The 21,085-nt window shown below is 49.4% G+C and overlaps 2 protein-coding genes across 4 annotated transcripts in view; one reads left to right on the top strand and one right to left on the bottom strand.

Annotated features, from left to right (window-relative positions):
• The first annotated feature begins 2,417 nt into the window (after positions 1-2,417).
• Positions 2,418-14,344, top strand: ANKRD40 (ankyrin repeat domain 40). Of its 2 annotated transcripts, none has more exons than XM_081805218.1 (5): positions 2,418-2,586; positions 7,837-7,985; positions 8,613-9,095; positions 10,894-11,066; positions 11,875-14,344. In XM_081805218.1, exons 1-5 carry the CDS (start codon positions 2,453-2,455, stop codon positions 12,019-12,021), a joined length of 1,086 nt encoding a protein of 361 aa, XP_081661344.1. In that variant the 5' UTR covers positions 2,418-2,452; the 3' UTR covers positions 12,022-14,344. The 2 variants fall into 2 exon arrangements, with proteins under 2 accessions (XP_081661344.1, XP_081661343.1); XM_081805217.1 differs by having other exon boundaries at positions 10,894-11,075.
• ABCC3 (ATP binding cassette subfamily C member 3) overlaps positions 12,741-21,085 on the bottom strand; it is a 44,929-nt gene continuing 36,584 nt past the window's right edge. For both annotated transcript variants that reach the window (XM_006740708.3, XM_031036007.2), the window contains 2 exons: positions 18,972-19,166; positions 12,741-16,450 (listed from right to left, as the gene is read on the bottom strand). In XM_006740708.3, the coding sequence (XP_006740771.2) occupies positions 16,342-16,450; positions 18,972-19,166 (304 nt within the window). In that variant the 3' untranslated portion in view covers positions 12,741-16,341. The remainder of the gene's footprint in view (positions 16,451-18,971; positions 19,167-21,085) is intronic.

Below are 21,085 nucleotides of genomic sequence, written 5' to 3'. Positions count from 1 at the left end.
GCCCTCAGGGGCTCTTTATTGACTCGACTTTGCCACCACATACCTAGGATCTCCTGAGCCTTTCCAATGTCCAGACTTCACACATTCATCCAATCGGTAGAACAATCCTGCAAAGTAGGTGCTATTATTATTATTAACCTCCATTTTGCAGAGGCGGAATTTGAGAATTTGAGGCACAGAAAGGTTAAGTAACTCATTTAAGATTATATGAGTGGCAAAAGCTGGGATGCAAATCCATGCAGTCTGCTTTTAATCTTCATGCTCACAAACTGTGCCATGTGCCCTACTGCTTCTATTGTAATACTTAGCACATTCTATTGTTTGTCTTCTCTCCCCTGCCAGACTGTGTTCTTTTGCAGCAACACCTTCAGTGACTAGAATAGTGCCTGGCAAACAATGCACGTTAATACACCCAGTGAGTTAGAGACAAAACAAAGTATAAACAAATAGAGGTAAAAGAATAGCCGTTCAGGTCGCATTCAGTTATGGTCAGGGTTAGAGGTTTTGTTTGTGGAGAAAGTTTTTTTTCTTTTTTCTTTTCTTTTCTTTTCTTTCTTTCTTTCTTTCTTTTTAATGTGAGGATAACAAGGAGAAGATTGGAGTCAAAGATGAGCAGAGGTTGAGTTTAAGAAGATAATAATACCCACTGATTTAAGAGTTATTGCAGGGCACATGCTATAATCCTTTTAAGGAAGGATTCACAGACACTACCAATTTTTTAAAAATGCTTTTTTATTTATTTTTATTTTTTTAAAAAAATTTTATTTACTTATTTGAGGGAGAGAGTGAGAGAGAGAATGAGCAGGAAGAGTGGCAGAGGGAAAAGGAGAAGCAGACTCCCTGCTGAGCAGGGAGCCTGATACGGGGCTGATCCCAGGACACTGGGATCATGACCTGAGCAGAAGGCAGATGCTTAACCAACTGGGCCACCCACGCGCCCCTAAAACTGCCTTTTTTTAAAAGAGGCCACTACCTACTCCCATGTCACTCAAATTATGTTAAAGAACCCATGTCAGCTTCGGATGGAGTATCATGCTGGATCTGGGAATTAAAATTTAAATCGGGGACACATAAAAATGTAAGCTCAAGCTGAGTTCCAATTTGCCTTGGGGTCAATTGAAGTGCGCAGTTTATACTCAGCACCACCTGGTGTGCACTGAGTACTGTGTGAATTACTGTGTCATAATAAACAAACAGACATGGGTTTTCTTAAACAGTAGCAAGAAAAATGCTTGCTGTGCAGACTCTGGGCAAGCCCTGAGAGGGAAATGAAAACCCCATGCCTACATTTGTCCCTTCGTATTTCATCTCCTCTCTTTGTTCAGGCCTTCCTCCTTTCCACCCCAGGGTTATTTCCTTAATCCTCCTGACCCCATCTGCAAGGTTCCATCCTGTGCCACTCTGGAAGATCTCTCGGAGACACCTGGGCTCAGCAAAAAGTATTCTGTTTTTCTCCCACTGGGTAGCAAACCAGTACCAACCCAGGCTCTGAGCCTGGTTAGATTGACCAGGCAGGAGTCAGGCAAAATGCTGTGCACATACACACCATAGCTCTCCCCAGAGATCCTGGCATTAGGGCCAGGATAACGCCACAGCCTCTGTGGTGTTCTTCTTTGCTCTTTTATCCTCGCATGGCCTTCATGAAGAGTAATTAATCATGATTTATAAGCAGTAATAAATTACAGTTTAGAGACTCCAGGCACAATATAAATATTTTCCTTGAAAGCCAAGTTAGAAGAAATCTCTGTCTAAAATGAGATGTAAAACAACAGCGATTGAAATAAATATGCGAACCGGATGGTCCCAAGCACTGTCAAGAGAAGAAACAACAGTGCAATCTGCCTCTGCAATTATGGGCATATAATAGTAGGATCGTTTTCAGCCCGTTCCCCCCACCCTGCTGGGCAAGCGTTGGCTCAGATAAGGAAAAAGAGCGAAACAGACTTGGGGGGGGGGGTGGTGAAGAAACACCAATTATTTTTGATGCCTGGTAAACAGCCTGCGCCAGAGGATAAGGCTTTTCTGGCTCTCAGCGATGCTTTCTTCTCTTTCCATGTGTCTGTCCTCCTCCCCTGAAGCTGCCGGGCGGGGAGGTCTAAAAATAGTCCATGAATCACGGCGGATCACGTCGTGCGGCAGTTACATAAACAGCCAGCCGGGCGCCTGGGCCGAGGGTAGGAACGGAAAATATCTGGGTCAGGGTTGTCACTCCGAATAGGGTCCCCCGGAGTCGGCCCGCGGGAGGCGCGGCCGGGGCGGGGGCTGGGGCCTGCGGCCGGGCGCAGCCGGGGAGCGGCGGGCGGCGGCGGGCGGGAGCAGCAGCCCCGGGCCTGGCGCGAGCAGGGCGGGCGAGCCCCGCGCTTTCCCCATGGCGGGGAGCGGGCCGCGGCGGCGGCGGCGCTGACGGGCCCGGGGCAGGGCGGGCGGGCGGGGGCCTGGGCCCGAGGGGAAGATGAGCGCTCTCCTAGAGCAGAAGGAGCAGCAGGAGAGGCTGCGGGAGGCCGCGGCCTTGGGGGACATTCGGGAGGTGCAGAAACTGGTGGAGAGCGGGGTGGATGTGAACTCCCAAAATGAGGTCAACGGCTGGTAAGTGGGGAGCGGGGGAGGCCTAGGTCAGAGCAGCCGGCCGGGGCCCGGGGCGCGGGGCGAGCGCCCGCGACCGAGGCCCGGCGCTGCCCGCGGACGCCCGCCGAGGCGTGGCCCGGCGCCGGGGCCTCGGAGGCCGGGCGCTCGCCAGGCCAGTCCGCCCCCCCCACCCTGCGCCGTGCAGTCGGGAGCGCGGCCTGCCCGGATCCCCGCCCACGTGGTCCTCCCGGGGCAGCGCCCACCCGAGCCCTGGCCCCCCTCCCGCCCCGCCGAGCCCCGCACCCCCCACCCTGGCTCGCTGGGGCCGGAACCCTGGCGGCTACGAATTGATCACGCAAGCTCGTATGGAGCTCACCCCAGTTCGAGTGTTGAATTATTTTGCCCTAGGAGCTTCTGGAGAACACACCTGTGCAGAGCAAAAAGCATAAGCAACCGAGCAAATACGAATCTTATAAATTAGCAATTTCCCAAGACCGGGGGAAAAAAAAATCACTTGCATCACTATTCTCTCTGTTGTCTCACTGCCCCAGTGATTTGCTGCTGCCTACGGCTGCCTGTTGAGGGAAGACTTACTCGTTTATCCCATGCGTGTTTTTGCTTTATTTTTTTATCACAATTTTAAATACAGAATTTGAATCAAGACTCTAGATGCCTGCCTGCAGACTGAGCCCTTCCCAATTAAATAGGGAGTCTCATTTTAACATTTGCTGGTCAAATCTTTAGTGTCAAGTTCCCGAATGTGGTGTTATTCTGTCCTCTTCACGCTTAAATTTTTATTTGATCCAAGGAATGCTTAACCCGCCTGTTTTGCTAGCTTAGACTTAAAGTGAGCTTGGAAAGATTTTATTTTTTAAAATGGAATCATACATTTTGGAACTGAGAGGGACATTGGAGATGGATGGGTCCAACCACAGAGACTAACCCTAGGTCACACAGCTATTAATATGATAGCTGGGACCACAACCCCAATGGTTTTCTGACTCCCTCACGAAGTTAATCTACCTCCTAAAGAAAACAGCCTGGATAGCTGTCCAGAAGGCCAGGAAACAGTAGCTACTGCCTTTCTGTTTTGTTTTTCCTTTAAAAGTGTTTGCAAACAAGCTTCCTGTTCTGTGTGTACTTGCTCTGAGCGTTGCTCTGTGGTTCACAAACTGTGACTCACTATTTTGGCAGTGGGAGGCAGTGTTGTGTTGAAGAAGGAGCCTGGTCTTTCCCGCAGGTTCTCCCTTCCTGCTTTAGCTAATACCACCTTGCCTGAGTCACTTCATTTTCCAGTTGTTTGAAAAGAGTGTTGTGACCACTGAAGGATATGAAGTATAGTATGAATCGCTAACATTTACCGAGTTTGTGACATAAACAAGGCTCTAAGAGCTTTGCCTCATTATCTCATTCACAACTACTCCAGAACATCGATGTTCCTCTCTCCGTTTTACAGATGAGGAAACTGAGGCCCAGCAAGATTAAGTAATTTCCCCCAAGGCCATAGAATTTACTAGAAAGGAAGCCAGCATCTGACTCCAGACCCTACTTTCCTAACTACGATGCCTGCCCCAAAGTAGGCTCGGTCTATAGTAGTTGAATCTGAAGCAACCTGAAGAGGGTGCTCATCAGTCAGGGAGGCTGTCTATTAGGCACCTCATGTTGGAGGTTCAAGGTTGCATTCCTGATCTCCCCTCATCCCCCAGGCCTGCTCCTCTGAGTCCTACTCAGCTTGGCGTCTGAGGTGCTCAGGCCAGAACTCTTGGTGCCCTCCTTGCCTCCTGTCTTTCCCTCATATTCCACATCCAGCCAGTCGGCTAATTCTGCTGGCTTTACCTACAGCTGTGGTCAGAATCAGACCACTTCTCACTAGCTTTACCTCTACACCTCTGGTACCCAGCCACCATCATCCTGTTGCCCGGATTCTTGCTGCAGCCCCCCAACTCATCTCCTTGGTTCCACCCTTAATACCCTGCAGTCTTTTCTCGGCGCAGCAGCCAAAGGGATCCTGACGTAAAACGTAAGTCGTAAGTCGGATCGTTTCACTCTGCTCAGAACACTAATGGCCACCATCCCACTCTGAGTAAAAGCCTGTGGTCGTAGAGTTTCTACTTCCTGTCTGCACTGTCCTCTCTCCTTACCTCTACGCCTCATCTCTGGATTTGCCCCCTTGCTCCCCTCATTCTGCTCCCCTGGCCTGCTGGCTTTTCCTGAAACACCAGGCATGGCCCTGATGCAAGGCCTTTGTGTTTTTTCTTCCCTCTAAGTCTACTCCAGAACATTGATGTTTCTCTCTCCATTTTACAGATGAGGAAACTGAGGCCCAGCAAGATTAAGTAATTTGTGCTTTTGCTCCCTCACCTCCTTCAGGTATTAGCGTAGATGCCACCTCGGTGAGCCTCCCCTTGGCCCTCGATTTAAAATGGCACCTTGCTCCTCCCCTGCCTCTGGCACTCCCTAGTCCCTTCCCTTGTTTTATCATCCCTGTAGCGCTTCACTACCACCTAGGGTACTGTTTGGCTCATTTATTTGCTGACTGCCTCTATTTCCTCTTCTGGAAAATGGGGGGAATGTTGATAACAGCACTTAACTCATGGGTTGTTCAGAGATCAAATGAGTTAATATATGTGAAGCCTTTAGAACAGTGTCCCCCCATGTAAAAAGCATTGTATCTGTGTTAACTATTGTTTTCTTCTTATTAAGCAGTGTGCTGGGTAATGGATATAAATGTTACCCTCAAAAAACATAGTCGCTAGCATAGAAAAGCAGAAAGATTACTGCTTTCAATTTGTAGTTGCTCAAGAACCACAGTTTCAGCACTGTTGAATGATGGCCAGTGCTTCTGGTCTGAAATACTTCCCCGGACTAACCAGATATTCTGACTGCAAATTTAAAGCCTAAAGAGTTGAAGTTCAGAGATAGAGTTCCCACATCAATTGTAATTCAAGTGTGTGCATACCTCTTGGCTTTAAGGAACAAGTATAATGGCTTGGAAGAAGTTGAAAATACTCCCTGGCTGAGTTATGGCTGTCCAGAGCCACACAGGTCTGGGCTGTAAATGATTATCACTCACGGCACGGGGTTGTGGGGATCATGCCATGTTGACTTAACCCCACTTTATATGGTGATGCTTTAGCTAGTTGGTTTTCCCAGAGTATCTCAGACCCACTGGCAGTAAATTAGCTTCTTCAGTCTCAAGCTTGTCATGAACAAGTGATTTACTACCAGCAAGTGAGTACTTTATTTGCAAAAGGGAACATATTTTTCTCATCATGCTCCATTCATTTTTGAATGCTCGCTTATCATTATAATTATTCTTTTCAAGCCTGTGCTACACACACACACACACACACACACACACACACACACACTCTGAGCTGCAGTTTGCCCACAGTCAAGGATGTATTGGATCCTTCCACTCCGAGCAATGTCCACCTTGTTCTTGGTTCATTTGTTCGGTGATTAAGTACCTGTATGTCCAAGCAGACACTTCCTTATCTTTTTTTTTTTTAAGATTTTATTTATTTATTTGAGAGAGAGAGAATGAGAGAGAGAGAACACATGAGAGGGGATAGGGTCAGAGGACGAAGCAGACTCCCTGCCGAGCAGGGAGCCCGATGCGGGACTCGATCCCGGGACTCCAGGATCATGACCTGAGCCGAAGGCAGTCGCTTAACCAACTGAGCCACCCGGGCGCCCCAGACACTTCCTTATCTTCATGAGCTTATATTTCAGGAGCCAAGATTGAGCCTCTTCTCTTATTTCTCCCAATTTGACAATCTTTTCTTCATAGAGAATATCTTAAAAGTACCCAGATAATCATCTAATTCTAATGAATAATAGTACAGGATATCACTCTGAAATATCAGTGGAGTGGCTCCCAGCCAGCCAGCCAAGCTCGCTTTCGGTAAGTCAGAAATATTTAGGAGGCCAGGGCAAATTGATGTCTCCCTTGAACCAAAGGAACTTTCTGGATAGGTACACTTCCTCACTACTGAACATATTGTTCTGTTCCTTACCGTATTGTATTTGGCTATAAGCTCTGAAGATATTTACCTCTGTTCAATTAGAGAATTGGTGATTGAGGACATTTCAGAACGGAGAGGAAAAAATATTTTCCTTCTTTAATATTCAGCTTTGGCAACTGGGGATGAATTTAGTAATTCTGAATCCTTTCATTTCTGTTAAGATGGAGTTTTTAACCAGCATGCTCATTATATTTCTATGCAGTGTTAAAATAATAGCCCTTCAGAGTATGCATAATCCTTTCCTTTGTGTACAATGGTAAATAATTAGTTTTACTTAAATGAGTCTAGTATGTTAGAAGAGTTTGTTCTTGAAAATTTTGGTCGTTGGTGTACATTTTTAAAGTGCCTTAGGGATTAAAGTCTGTGCAGCGCCGTACGTTTAAGCAGATGAGCCTTATGGAGAGAACTAGAGAAGCCAACTTTTTAAAAAATGGAAATTCAAAACCTTGTGTTTGTGTGTGTGTGTGTGCGTGTGTGTGTGTGAAGGAAAGAAAAGGAAAAGGAAAAGAGGGAGCAGCTGAGATTTAGCTGGGAATATCTATAGCAATAATAATTTTAGCAGCAGAGTGAGCTGTAGATGATTATTAGCCTGATAATATTTCATCTTCATGTGTCATTTAGTGCATATGAAGCAAGTTGCCATTGTCCCTAAAAAGGAATGTGACACTATAAAAACATTTTAAAGAGACTGGGACAATCTAATGAGCATTACTGATGGAAGACCACTCAGCAGTACCATTAGAGTTAGCCAGCCAGCCAGCTTCGTGGAAGACATTGAAATGAAAGCCCCTAGAATAAACTGGTTTTTCCCAAGGGCCCAGAATGAAATTGAGAAATAAATTTCAAGCATACTAAACATTTTAATCGCCTGCTTTCTGAAAAGGAAAGTTGAGGTTGCCAGCCTGGCTTCCTGGTTCTAGGTTGAACTCTTTTTTTTTTTTTTTTAAGATTTTATTTATTTATTTGACAGAGACACACAGAGAGAGGGAACACAAGCAGGGGGAGTGGGAGAGGGAGAAGCAAGCTTCTCACTGAGCAGGGAGCCCAATACGGGGCTCGATCCCAGGACCCCAGGATCATGACCCGAGCCGAAGGCAGATGCTTAACGACTGAGCCACCCAGGTGCCCAATCTAGCTGAACTCTTAATGGGCTTGCATATATTTCTTGATTAGCACGTGGAATTTGAAATCCCAAACCACCTCTCCTCTTTTAACTCACTCTTTTTTCCTTTTCTTGGGACAGGACCTGTTTACACTGGGCATGTAAGCGCAATCATGGTCAGGTGGTCTCTTACTTATTACAATCAGGAGCTGACAAAGAGATTCTTACGACAAAAGGAGAAATGCCAGTGCAATTGACATCAAGGAGAGAAATCAGGAAGATCATGGGAGGTGAGTCTGTGTTTGGGGGCAACCTTTGATTTTGTCAAACTAATTTGAGACTTGTGGTGTTATTGGCCACATTCTTGATGCCAGTCAAACCACAGATCTGTTTTTAAAAGCAAAGGTAATATTACTGTGCCAAGATAGTAATTCCACGTGGTTTCCAGACAAGTCGGCATTATCAGGTTTCATTTTTTAAAATTTATTATTTATTTATTTTTATTATTTTTTTTAAGATTTTATTTATTCATTTGAGACAAAGAGATACAGAGAGAGAGAGCATGAGTAGGAGAGAGGCAGAGGGAGAGGGAGAAGCAGGCTCCCCGCTGAGCCGGGAGCCAGACATGGGGCTCGATCCCAGGACCCTGGGATCATGACCTGAGCTGAAGGCAGACGCTTAACCACCTGAGCCACCTAGGCGCCCCCAGGTTTTATTTTTTTAATCTGTAAAATTTAAGGTGATAAAAATGGTGATCATAAACCTAATGGAACGCTCTTTGCTCTTCTGATTGGAAGAGGCAGTAAACACTGAACAAAATATGTCACTTACCAAAGGACACTGGCTTTCACAAGACACTCTCTTCCTGGTGATTTTTAAAGGGCTGTGTAAGTGTTACTCGTTTTCTTCTTTGTAAGTGGAAGAAGATGATGGTGCCGACAGCCTCCCCCAGCTGAAGAAGGAGTCAGAACTGCCCTTTATTCCCAACTATTTGGCCAACCCAGCCTTCCCTTTCATCTACACCCCTGCGGCAGAGGATCCAGGCCAGCTACGGAATGGGGGCCCTTCCACACCTCCGGCATCGCCCCCTGTGGATGGCTCTCCTCCCTTGCTCCCCACGGGGGAGCCTCCGCTGGCCGGGGTCTTTCCACGGGACCACACCTCTTTGGCACTGGTTCAGAACCGGGACGTGTCTGCCCCCTCTGCCATCCTCCGAACACCAGAAAGCACAAAACCGGGTCCTGTCTGTCAGCCGCCAGTGAGTCAGAGCCGCTCACTGCTCTCTTCTGTCCCGGCCAAGCCACCAGTGTCTCTGGAGCCTCAAAATGGGACATATGCAGGACCGACGCCAGCATTCCAGCCGTTCTTCTTCACGGGGGCATTTCCATTTAATATGCAAGGTAAGCCTGCGGTGGGAAGCAGCTGCCACTGCAGGGCAGCCTGTGTCCAGGGGTCAAGTGATGCACTTCCTGGTTGTGGGGGGATGGAGGGGTGCAATGGGGGGGCGGAGAGGAGTAGGGTGGGCGTGTGGGCTTTATGTGTGTATTGAGACTCTAATCACAGACTTACGGAAATTTTGCCAGACTAGTATAAGGAGCTGTCTTTACTCAGATTCACAAATTGTTTACCTTCTGCCCTTTTGAAATAGTTAAGTGTGTATTTTCCAAGAACAAGGATGGTCTCTTACATAACCACAGTCCAGTGATCACGTTTAGGAAATGGAACCTTGCTATAATACCATTCTCTATTCCAGGCCACATTTAGATGTTGTCAATTATCTCCATGGTGCCCTCTGCAGCTCTGTGCGCTCCTTCCCCCCTGCCCCCTGCCCCCCTGCCCCCCTGCCCCCTCCGCCCGGGGTCACCCGTTGCGTTTGGTTATCCTATTGTTCCGTTTTCCTTTCACCCGGAAGGTTCCTCAGCCTTTCTCTATCATTTTGGACCTCAATACTTTTGAAGAGTCCAGGCCAGGTATTGTGTAGAATGTGATCCCCCATCTTTCTCTACATACTAGTTGCTATTCTGCTGTAAAGAAGGATCTTCCCTTCTCCTCCATACTTTATATTAGTAGTAATTCGTAGATTCTTTACCTCAGGTTATAATTCATTACTGTCATCATCTTGATGTTCAAATTACACCAGTCCAGAAGGAGCCCCTTCAAGCCAGTTCTCGTGTCACTTGGACATGTCCCATCATTCTTGGAGTGTGTCCTTACTTTCTGGTGCTGCAGGAAGGTCCAGGCTCCCACTGTAATGTTCCCGGCCCCAGCCCCGGAGGCAGCCGTTTCTCCAAGTTCTGGTTCTTTCTGGCAGAGAGTGGTGGTCAGACACAGGGCTGTGGACACTGCGTACACTTAAGACTCCAGCTGTGTCATGTCTTCTAGGTCTGCATGGAGGACAGAGCCAGGAAAGAAATATATTTAGGTGCTGATAACCTTGGCCTAGGGGTGCCATGAGGGATTCATATGTAAGGAGCAAAGCAAGAACCCCCAAACCCACGTAGGTGCTTGGCGTGGGCCATCTTGGCAGCCAGGCTCAGAATTTAGGGGCAGACAGCTTAGATCCCAGACCCTTGAATAATAGTGCTTATTTACTCCCAAAGCCCAGATTCCTCCCATGCTGAGGTATACTGCATTCAGATCACAGTTAGACTGTCTTTTTTTATTAGTAGCTTATCTTTCTGCTGTCTTACTGTGTTTATTACAAGGAATTTCATCATTCACAGATACCTTTAGATTCATAGATTCACAGTTATGAAGTCCTTTTGGAGTCACTCCTATCCCATACCTTGCCTGTGCCTTCCTTTCATCTCTCTTCCCCTGCCCTGCTCATATGTGGTTTGATACCCAAAGCTCATACACCTTTACCTCCTCAGCTCCAGCAGCAGGAGTAAATCGTCCTTCTGCACACTGGATGGTTGTTTCCCCCTGACACACCTCCCTTTTACTTTGTGAACCCCAGTCTTCGATGTAGGGAAGACAGTGCAGGAAAGCGTCAGCAGAGCCAGAAGTGGCGCCGAGCTAACCCTGCTGACAGGGCTGGGTTTTCTCGGGGGCAGCAGTGGCGGGGGGGGGGGGTTGTCGTGCAGGCCTTCGGCACAGGGCATGATTATGTAGACCCATCTTCTGGAAAAGATCTTAAATTACATCGGCTGGCGGTGCAGGCCCCATCCATTAACGTTTCTCCCTCTTTATTTCTAGAGCTGGTACTCAAGGTGAGGATTCAGAACCCATCTCTTCGAGAAAATGATTTCATTGAAATTGAACTGGACCGACAGGAGCTCACCTATCAAGAATTGCTCAGAGTGAGTTGCTGTGAGCTGGGTGTGAATCCAGATCAAGTGGAGAAGATCAGAAAGTTACCCAATACTCTGGTAAGAAAGGTAAGAAAGGTCGGTTAAGCATGAGTGGTTGGTGGCTTTTTGCTTTTGGAAAATACCCAGCTTCCTCCTTGGCTGTATGAATCATAGTAGGGAACCGAAAAGAGACTAGAAAAGGAGCAAAGGGTGGTTTTCCAGACATTGTCATTGAGCTTTCTTCCCTCTACTGCGTCTACAGGGACATGACATTTTTGAAAGTTGTAGGATACCAGCGAGAATGTTCTGAATTACCATTCACATGTACCTATTTTTGGTTGTTTGTGTAGTGATATGTAAGGATCACTTCAGTGCACTATCAGATATGGCCTGTGTTAAGAGCCAGGTTAAACGATAGGGCAATTCTATATGGATACGTGTGTGGTCCTCCCAGAATCCATGGCTTCTCAGGGCACCTGGGGAAAATGGATCTGAATGGCCTCTTGCTTCAGGGGGTGCTCATCCTGGAGCAGCAGCTGTTAAGGGCTTCCTTCCGCCTCTGTGCCAACCCAGCTCACGCCCCGGGGGACTGTCCTGCACTGTCACTCTGACAGCCTGCCACCGGGATTTTCTTCCTCCTCTTCCCAATCCTCCTCCTCCTCCTCTTCTTCTTCTTCCTCTTCTCCTCCTCCTCCCCTCTTCCTCTTCTTCTTCTTCCTCCTCTTCTTCTCCTCCCCCCCTTCTCCCACTCTCCCCCGCTTCCTCCTCCTCCTCCTTCTTTTTCTTCCTCGCTTTAAAATGAGCTGAGATACTGGTATTGACACAACACACCAAACATACAGAGACAAGTGACTCCTCTCAATGTGTTCACCCTATTTTGTTTTAGGACAAAGACGTTGCTCGACTCCAAGACTTCCAGGAGCTGGAACTGGTTCTAATGATAAGTGAGAACAATTTTCTGTTCAGAAATGCTGCATCCACACTGACTGAAAGACCTTGCTACAACAGGAGAGCTTCCAAACTGACTTACTAATGCAGCAGGGACTTTTATTGCTGAGTATTGTGACAGTGCACATCCCCTCTGGGCCAAGGACAAGCCGTGGATCGGAATGCCTTGGGCGCCACTGTGTAGTGTACACTAACATCGTTCTGCCAAGGTAGGAAGCCCCTGACCCCCCCTTCCCCAGCAGCGGTGCCACTCTTCCAAGCCTCTTGGTGCACAATAAACCTATTGCTTGAAGCTGTGAACAGCTGAGAAGTGGTCTGGAGAGGCAGAAGCCGGCCGTTCTGAACTCACTGTGTCGTGCGCCCCGTGTCAGTGAGCTGTCCAAGCAGACGTGGAGAGCGCGGAGCCCGTGTGCAGCCACTCCTGCGGGCCGTGCACCTGCAGGGCGGACATGCTCTCTTGGTGTCGCCCGCTCCCGCCCCCCCGCCTCTCCTGAAGCAGGAGCTGGTGACCGAGGAAACTGGGGAAAGCACAGGTACTGGGCAAAAGAGTTTTAGTGTGAATAGTGGCTGTGAGGTTTCACGTACCATATTTATAAATGTCACTCAGGTTCAAAGTATTTAAGAATACAGTTACCTAGTTGTAAGTATGCTGTTAACCAAAAGAGCTGCCCCTCCTCCCCCCTTTCTCCTTTGTGAGCACCCAAGCCTGCTTCTCTGTCTCTAGTCCGCCATTGCCTGGACAGTCATCGCTGCATTAACTCTGTGGCCACTAGAGGGCTCTCTGGTGCCTTCCAAAAGAGCAACGCTTTTTTTTTTTTTTCCCCACCCTTTTAAATCTCCGAAGCGATTCCTGTCCTCTCCATGTTTAATTGCACCGTCTGAGAAGAGCACAAACATTGCCGGCCTGTGTTCTCCACTTTTATTTCCCACTAGAAATGAAAAGCAATTTTTGAAACCGAATCTGTTGCTATTTTAAAGGTTATTGTGGGAAACTGAGCTAAAGGAGTTAGCATCTTTATTTTTGTATCAAAGATAAAGGTTATTTTGAAATTATTAGGATTTTTACACAACTCTGAAATCTGTTGCTTTTTGTATAAACAAATTGTTTGATCTTAGGGCTCCCCGACTACCACCACCAGTCCACTTAACAAAGCCAGTTGTGAGTTTCCCAGGCTTTGTTCTGGAAGATACCTGATTAAACTCTTGAGCATGGCATACGGATGTTTTTAAAGAGCGCATTCAAGAATTCTTTTCCTTTCCTTCCGTGTCATTAATGTTCAAAGAGCCACTGTCTTGTTGAGACAAACAGCGTAACTTTAGAAATAAGAACGAGCACACTTAGACAAACAGGAGGGCAGGGGTTCGAAGCTGGCTGTTGAAGAGCGTCCCTGCTGTCTTAAGAAGCTTTTTCCCCATAGTGCCTATAGTTTCCAAAGAAACTGAACTTCCTAACTGTGTTAATTTTACTGGAACACTGCGATGACTGAGCGAGAACACGCAGACGTTGTCAGTGGAGGAGAATGTTGTGCTGAGCCCATGGCCTTCTGCTGCTGCGCGGTGCTGAGCTGAGGTTGAGGTGTTTTCAAGGCCAGCTTCGTGGAGTCACTCCGTCCGGTGACTTAACCGTATCCCACCAGTTACAGATGGTGACTTACTCACCCTTGTACAGTGTTTGCATCACTGAGTAAAGGTTACTTATTATCCCTTCTCTGAAGTGCTTGAAAGGAAACCTCCCTTGTGTTTCAACCAATCAGAAGCTAGTTTACCTAGACCTACTAACCTTTTTTCCTTCCCTTTGGGAAAAGTTACAATTTACTGATAACACGAAGGCTAGTTGTATCCCGGAGGAAATAAGTCCAGTATTAATTTTTGTCTAAATCACTGGGGTAAAAACTCTTCTAGCCATCTAGATCAATAGAGACTCAGAGGCAGTGGAGGTCCCCAGCCCGGAGGTGGCCTATGGAGGAGTCGCTCCAGGGCATTCCCCCCCCCCCCCGGCTTAGAGACGGAAGTTAGAGACGGAGGTTGGAGACAGAGATGCGGGCGAGGGAGGGGTTGGGCATCTCAGGGGAGGGCTGAGTCCTCCGTGGGCTTCTCTTCTCCTTTCTCAAGTCTTCTGTAGTCAACTGAGTCCTGCGTCTGGCGGTGGGATGAGCCTGCACAGTTGATGGTAGGTGAGTTTAAAGTCTTAATCTATGCATTCAGAGAAATATTTTTATATGCTTTGTGTAATTTGTAACAAGGACTTTTTTTTTTTAGCTTTGTTAACTGTGAATTCACCCCTCCTCCACTGCATATTCAAAGCATGTGTTCACACTGTGTGTAAACATTCACTGAAGACTTTTTTTCTTTGTGCATTGCCGACTGTTCAGACATAACAAGTATTATTAAAATCAAATATTAACGGACTGAGCCCATCTTCTTTCGTTTTGGCCTCCTAAGCAGCATGGCACTTCTAACCCCAGGGGGTTCAAGTTCCTGGACAGTCCCAGGGACACGATGCTCCGGAGGAAAAATAGCAGGGAGTGTCCCCCTGACCTGAGCCGCCTCTCTCCTGCAGCTGCTGTCCATGCCTGTCAGTGGCACCTGGAGACAGATACTTTGTGCAGTGCCTTACCTCCCGGTTCACAGCAGTGAGCTTCATCTCCTTGGAGTCGCTGAGCCAGCTAGATGGAGGTCATCCTCTCTTAACGGCAGCTTTTGATTATCCTATTTACTTTACACAACTGAGCCTCTCCTTTGGGCTGTCAGCACCTGTCCGGGCCTCAGTGAGCTCAGGAGCAAACTCCCAAGGCAGGAGAGGAAATACAGCCTTACACCGTCAGATCTTTAGCCGAGCACGCTGCTGAGTGAATCTGCGTTCCTGTTAGTTTAGGGCGGCCGGAGCCTCACAAAGCAGACGTCATGCCAAAATGGCCTAATAAATCAGGGAGCACAGTAGAGACCTTTTCTTAGCACCAAGGAGAGGCAGAATAATTTGGGCATTTGTGCCTTCCTACTCGCTTTATCACAAGGGTGGAAGTCTTCTTGCATACACTCATAAACATCCTGGGCAAAAACAGGCTGCCAAAAAAAAATGTGATTAACCTTTAACAAATGGCCCCGCAACACAGGCCGACCGATTCGTAGAGCAGAAGCAGATCAAAGGAGCCGTCTCCGCACCTACTGCAGACCATTGAGGGAAGAAAGATACACCATCGCCTCCAACCAGTCCCATCAGACAGAGCAGAAAGGTCAAGGGAGTGAGAGAGTCAGAGGCCAAAAAACTCCGTAAGGTAACAAAGAAGAGAGCCATTCCAAATAGAAGGCCTTATGCCAGATGGACTCTGACCTGTAGAAAATGAACACTCTTTTGGCTTGCTTGGGACCAAATTTAATTTATCCCCTCAAGATGTGCTTACCAGCCCGGGACTGGCGGGGGAGGGGGTGCGGCCCCCCGGGCTGCTCTTTGCTCCCACTTACAGCTCTGGCCAGATGGAGGAAGAGGAATGGCTCAGAGGCCTCGCTGGTTATGGGGACCTGTCTGGAACATTCTAAAGGGGCAAGGAAATGAAGCACCATGCCTGTCTCAGCCCCTAGAGGAACAGGCTTAGAGGTCTGAGGGATGACATAAACTTGAAGGTGTTCACGGCAGCCTTCCCAGGAGGCGTCGGATCAGATTTCAGGGGCTTTATTTCTCTCCTTTTTACAGTATCTGCACAGCAGAGCAGGAACTCCTGGCAATTACCCAGTGAATTTTGGCTGCGAAGACGACATTTCTAGCCAAAAGCTCTCGAGTCTGAAGTTTTCAGATAATTCCAGCCATGTGGATATGTATAAAGCCTACCTCCACCTCTCCCCTTGCCTCCCCCAAAGGTCCTAACCCCCAAACCTTGTGAACAGGCAGAGAAAGGCTATGTCGGGGCATACATATTGTTGACCATGTAGCTTTATTTCGTCAGTGCCCCGTTTTTAATGGATTCAGGCCAGCACCCCAGAGTACAGGACTCCGTTCCTGAGGACGGCCTGACCCGGCAGTCTGCTGTTCCAGGAGGAAAAAGCTTTACTTTAAAAAAAAATACTTCAGAGTAGAAAATATGAAAAATCATAGAGAGGTCATTCCATGAGATGATTGAAAACAGCACAGTGTGGAAATAACACTAGGTTGGGAATCAGAGGAGACCCGGGCACCAGTCTGGGCTCTGCCTTAAACCAGCTGTGACCTCAGGCACGTCAGTCACCTCTCAGGCCTGCTTCCTCATCTAAAGCATTTAGCACAATTATTCTGGAAGGCACTTGACAGGGCATAACGCCCAACAAACGCCCCTGGTGTCTGCCATCAAGTCCATCCTGCAGACGTACGTGGTATCTTTTTCTTTCCCGATGAAAACCAGGAAGGGCCAGGAGGAAGTCCCAGGAATCTATTCTAGGCGAGTCCAGCGTCTCTGGCCATCCCGTAGAAGATGCCCCTGGCTGCAATGAGGTTGGCCGGAGAATCAAATTCAGCTACCGTCCCTTTATCCAGGACGAGGACCCTAGCCGAAGAGAAGAAGTGGTCAGGCATCCATCAGCCTCGACCTGGCCTTCGAGTCCACCCCTCCCCTTCCGGGGACCACTCTGGTCCTGCGGTGACATACCAAGCGTCCTGCTTCAGGCGACCCACCCAACCCAGCTGCTAAGCCACACGTGCGTGCGTGCTTACAAGGCTGCCTATTTTAGCCGTTCCCTTTGCTCTCCTGGCAGATGAGGCGGTTTCTGGGATCAAACACAAGGCTGCTATTTATCTCTGCTAGTCGGGGCCCCGAGAACCTTCCCTAATGAACCCTTCCCTCGCCGGGGTCGCAGGACCGTGCCCAGGGAGCCACAGGCCTGTGCGCTGGGCCCTGTGCGCTTCCATCTGCTTTGTGCCAACCCACAAAGGCACACGGCAGGAAACCAGGCTACGCTGAGGCCTGACGCTGGAATCTGGGACTTTCGCTGCAAGTCTGGTTGCTGCTGATGGGTGGATCTACACACACACACACACACACACACACACACACACACACACAGTCAGGCCTGGGCCTGGGATTCGAATCCCCTGCCGATGAAGCACAGGGTGCACCTGGGACGGGGTCAGCAGCCTGGCTTCCAGGGGGAGGCAGGAACGGAAAGGGCTCTGCTGAGCCCTGGGGAGATGCCCCTCGATGGGAGCACGTGGCCGTACTCTGTTTCTTTACCTACAGGGCTCCTGGAAACATGTCCTGGGGAGGAGTGTGTCTGTGCACATCTCTGCCTAGCCACTGCCCGAACTGGAGCCCGGGAGACTGCCCCTTCTCCTTTCAGTGGTTTCTCGCTGTTCTTAGGGTAAGGACGGACTGCTTTACCACGGTCCTCGAAGTGCAACATAGTGGGGCCTGTCCCTCTCTCCTCCTCATCTTGGTTCTACTGCCCCCTTCACCCTGTGCACTCTAGCCTCTTACGCCCTCCTACCTCAGGGCCTTTGCATGTGTTGCATCCTTTGCCTAAAATGTGTTTACGTACCCCATCTCCTCACCCACTCCCCAACTCTTACTCATCCTTTAGGGCCTGGCTGGTACTTTCTCTTCTTAGGGGAGATAGTGTCCTGGCTGCCCTGTGTGGATTGGCTTCCTCCAGTCTACACACATGGACCCCTGCTTCCTCCCTCCAGGCTCTAATTACATGTTCAATACATGATTATCTGATTCATTTCCACTGGTCCCACTAGAATGAATGATGAACTCTCAACCTCCAAGGCTGGTTTGAGCCTTCTACCCTCAAGGCTGCTGTGAATACCATTTTCAGTTAGGCCTGGGAACAGATCCTCTCAGCCCATCCTGTCCCTTATCTGGACCCAGGGCCTAGCACCTCCTATCCAACCGCTCTTCTCTCAGTGGGGTGCTGGACGGGAGTGGGGGAGAGATGGAACAGACAGATGGTGGCATCAGGCATTCTCAGCCTGGTTCTCAAGCCCCTGGGGGCCGTGTGGGGTCGCTTCTGAGACAGGGCCAAGGTCTGCCCCATTGCCCTGTCTGTCCGTGGCGTGGCGTCCTCCCCACGTCCCCCTGCTGTGGGTGTTTATGTTGTGAATGAAGGCCTGTTGATGAGCTCCCCCCACACTCCTTCAACAGAGATTGGCTGCAGCTTCCTCCCCCTCATCCCTCTGAGCTCCTATGTCTCCAAGGGGGCCAGTCTTCTAGGCCAGCGCCGGGTCACTTCCGTGAGGCTTCTGACCCCCCAGCCCCTCACCCTGTCCTCCAGCACCGCACCTTAACACTGGACACAATGAGGGAATAGGTCCCAGGTTTTCCTTTTGGCTGAGTGGCTGCATCCCCAGGGAAGGCGTAAGATCTCGAGGGCAAGGCCCCTTCCCTAATCCTTAGACGCACTGGTGCCAGGGAGGGTTACAGAAAGGGGCTGGGGAGGAAACACTTCCCAGGCCCACCTGCACTTGAAACACTTCATTTCATGGACTCCTTACAACAATCCCAAGAGAGAGGTTTGGCCCACTGTCCAAGGTCACATGGCCGCCAGCAGCTGCGGGGGCTGGGGCTCAGCCCTCTGCTCTCTCACCACAGAGTGTCTGCTCCTCAACCTGCTGTCAGGGCCCAGCCCCCCACGGCAGGGACCGGAGCATCACGTACTTCTCTTAGCGGCTTCCTCATCTGTACGCCCGGCTCAGACTGCGGGAGCAAGGTACGAAGGGCTGGCTCTAAACTCGGGGCTCCGGGAGCGAGCGTGTTCACGAAGGACCCAGCTCCACCTCATAGCATTCACAGAAGTTTGGAGGGAGGTGGCCTGGGCACAATTCACAATGCCTAGGGAGCCCCAGTGTGCCCCTTCCCTGCACACTGGTAACCTGAAAGTGTCCCCTGTCTCAGAAAACGTCGCTGGGCCCCCCAAGTGCAGATGACTCCCTTAACTTGGGAAGGCCTTCCCCTCCCCGGGCCCTAGACAATCCCACGAGCTCTCCTGTGTCCAGATCACCTTAATCTGCCTTCCCAGTGGCCTAGATGACCCCACCAGGTTCCCCCTGGCTGGGTTCTGGTGCCCCACCTGGTGTAGTCCATGATGGTGTTGAGCCGGTGGGCGATGGTCAGCACCGTGCAGCTCTCAAACTCGGTGCGGATGATGGCCTGGATGAAGTTGTCAGTCTCCAGGTCGATGGCTGCCGTGGCCTCGTCTAAAACCAGGATTCGGCTCTTGCGGAGCAGGGCTCGGGCCAGGCACACGAGCTGGCGCTGGCCCACGCTGAGAACGGGGAAGGCAGGCATCTCAAGCCCGGCACCCCCACCTGCCCCCACCCCGCCCAGGCCTCGATCCCTGAACTGCTTCCGTCTCTATTCCTTCCCAGTGACCCAGGACTGGCTTTCTGTCTAACCGCTCCCATTTCTGCCTCAGCCCAGTCCTCCCAGAACACGGAGTCATCGAGGTCTGGACCCCACAGGGATGATGAGGGGCCTGGGGTAGAGGCAGTGCTCAACAACACTGTGAAATCCAGTCTGTCTCTGGCACCCTCAGCCTCCTCTTTCTGTGCCTTTTCCCCTGTCCTCGGCTCCTCAGCTAGTTCCATGATGTTTCTCTGCTTTACTCCATCAGTCATTTACACTCTAGAAAGAACACACTTAAATGGCGCTTCCTGGATATGTGCGCGCGTTATGCCATCTTGCTGAGTTTAATATCACACAATTCAGACAGGCATCTCCCAGCCCCATGGGGGAATGCAGGCCAGGGCTCTGTTGTGGGAACAGGAAGGGGCAGGGCAAGGGAGGTCATGGGGACTCCTGTGTCTGGTCACTGGGGAGGTGGAGGAGAGGTTGGGCCGCATACCTTCAACCTCTTGCCTTGGAAGCCAGAGCCAGTGAACAAAGCAAGGCTGTGTTCCCAACCACAGAGGCCGTTGTACCCCCACACCCAAGGACAAATACCTCAGCCTTTCCCAAGGGGTGAGTCACCACAGCCCAAGTGAAGGCCAGGCTCTCTCCCTGGCCCATTCCCGCAGCTAATGAAGGTTTTGGCAGCAGAGTGAGCCTCCAGCTAGAACTCAGGGCTGATTTATGGTAGGACTGGCACAGGATGCAGGTTATGCTTATTAAAGTGGCTACAAGCTCAGTGAGGGAGGAGGGGAGCTGACCCGGATCAGAGCCTGGCGTCTATGGGGATGGAGGAAATGCTCTAGGAGAGGTGCAGATAGCAAGCAGGGATAAGAAAATGGAGCAAAACCAGCTATGGAGCGCAGGGTCTGGAAGCTTGTGCTTGTCTACCAGCCACCCCAACATGGCTGTGTAAGTGAAATCCAGCTGAAGGGCATACTCAGTCTCCCAGGACTGCCTTGGGCGGGGGGGGGGCAGTGGTATCCTACCCCAGGCTGTGATACAGCGAGGAAGGGTTTGGGGCAAAATCCCCTGCTCCCCTGAGCCCCTGCCCCTCCCTTTGCTAGCTGAGTGACTTTGGACAATAATTTTATACTTTGGAGCTTCGTTTCTGGCCCACAGGACCACAGCAAAGATTAAACAAGATAGTGGATGCCAAAGTGCTTTGAACACTATTAAGTGCTGAGCAAATGTAAAGGTTTTGTTTTTGTTTCTGAGGTCTGGAAAAAGTCCATGGGTGTGGACTGAGCAGAATAATACAAATAAGAATAAGAAGAGCTAAATATCACAGGAGTGTGTCCAGGCTAAGTGCTTTCTATTTCATCACAATGACCTAACGACTGTTCTGTCCAAACGATAGCCACTGGCCACGTGGCTATTGAACACTTGAAATACAGCTAGTCTAAATTAGGAGGTACCGGAGATGTGGAAATACACATGGGAGCTCAAACTTAGTACGAAAAAAACCGCAAAATATCCCTAATAATTTTTATATCAATTACTTGTAGAAACGATAATATTTTAGATATATAGGGATAAATAAAATACACTATTCAAATTTATTTCACCTGTTTCTTTTTCTTTTTTTAATGTGGCTACTGGAAAAAACTTTAATTACATATATGTGGCTCACGTTATATTTTTAGTGGGCAGCATGGTGCAAAGAGGTATGGGACTGTTATTGTCCCCATTTTAAAGTGAAGGAGGAGGTAGAACAGAGAGGTCAAGCAACTTGCCCCAAGTCACACAGCTAACACAGGTAGGGGAAACTCAAGCCTTTGGACTTAGTAAGAAGTG

This window comes from Leptonychotes weddellii, chromosome 15, assembly GCF_054177405.1.
Source record: "Leptonychotes weddellii isolate Sample4059 chromosome 15, ASM5417740v2, whole genome shotgun sequence".
Taxonomy (NCBI): Eukaryota; Metazoa; Chordata; class Mammalia; order Carnivora; family Phocidae; genus Leptonychotes; species Leptonychotes weddellii.
Note: the sequence above shows the minus strand (reverse complement) of the source record. Positions and strands in the feature narration are given on the sequence as shown.

Coding starts and splice junctions, on each gene's coding strand:
- ANKRD40 (XM_081805217.1), top strand. CDS start 2,453: ATGAGCGCTCTCCTAGAGCAGAAGGAGCAGCAGGAGAGGCTGCGGGAG. Junction 7,986..8,612: donor AATCAGGAAGATCATGGGAG/GTGAGTCTGTGT, acceptor CTTCTTTGTAAG/TGGAAGAAGATGATGGTGCC. Junction 11,076..11,874: donor CCAATACTCTGGTAAGAAAG/GTAAGAAAGGTC, acceptor ATTTTGTTTTAG/GACAAAGACGTTGCTCGACT.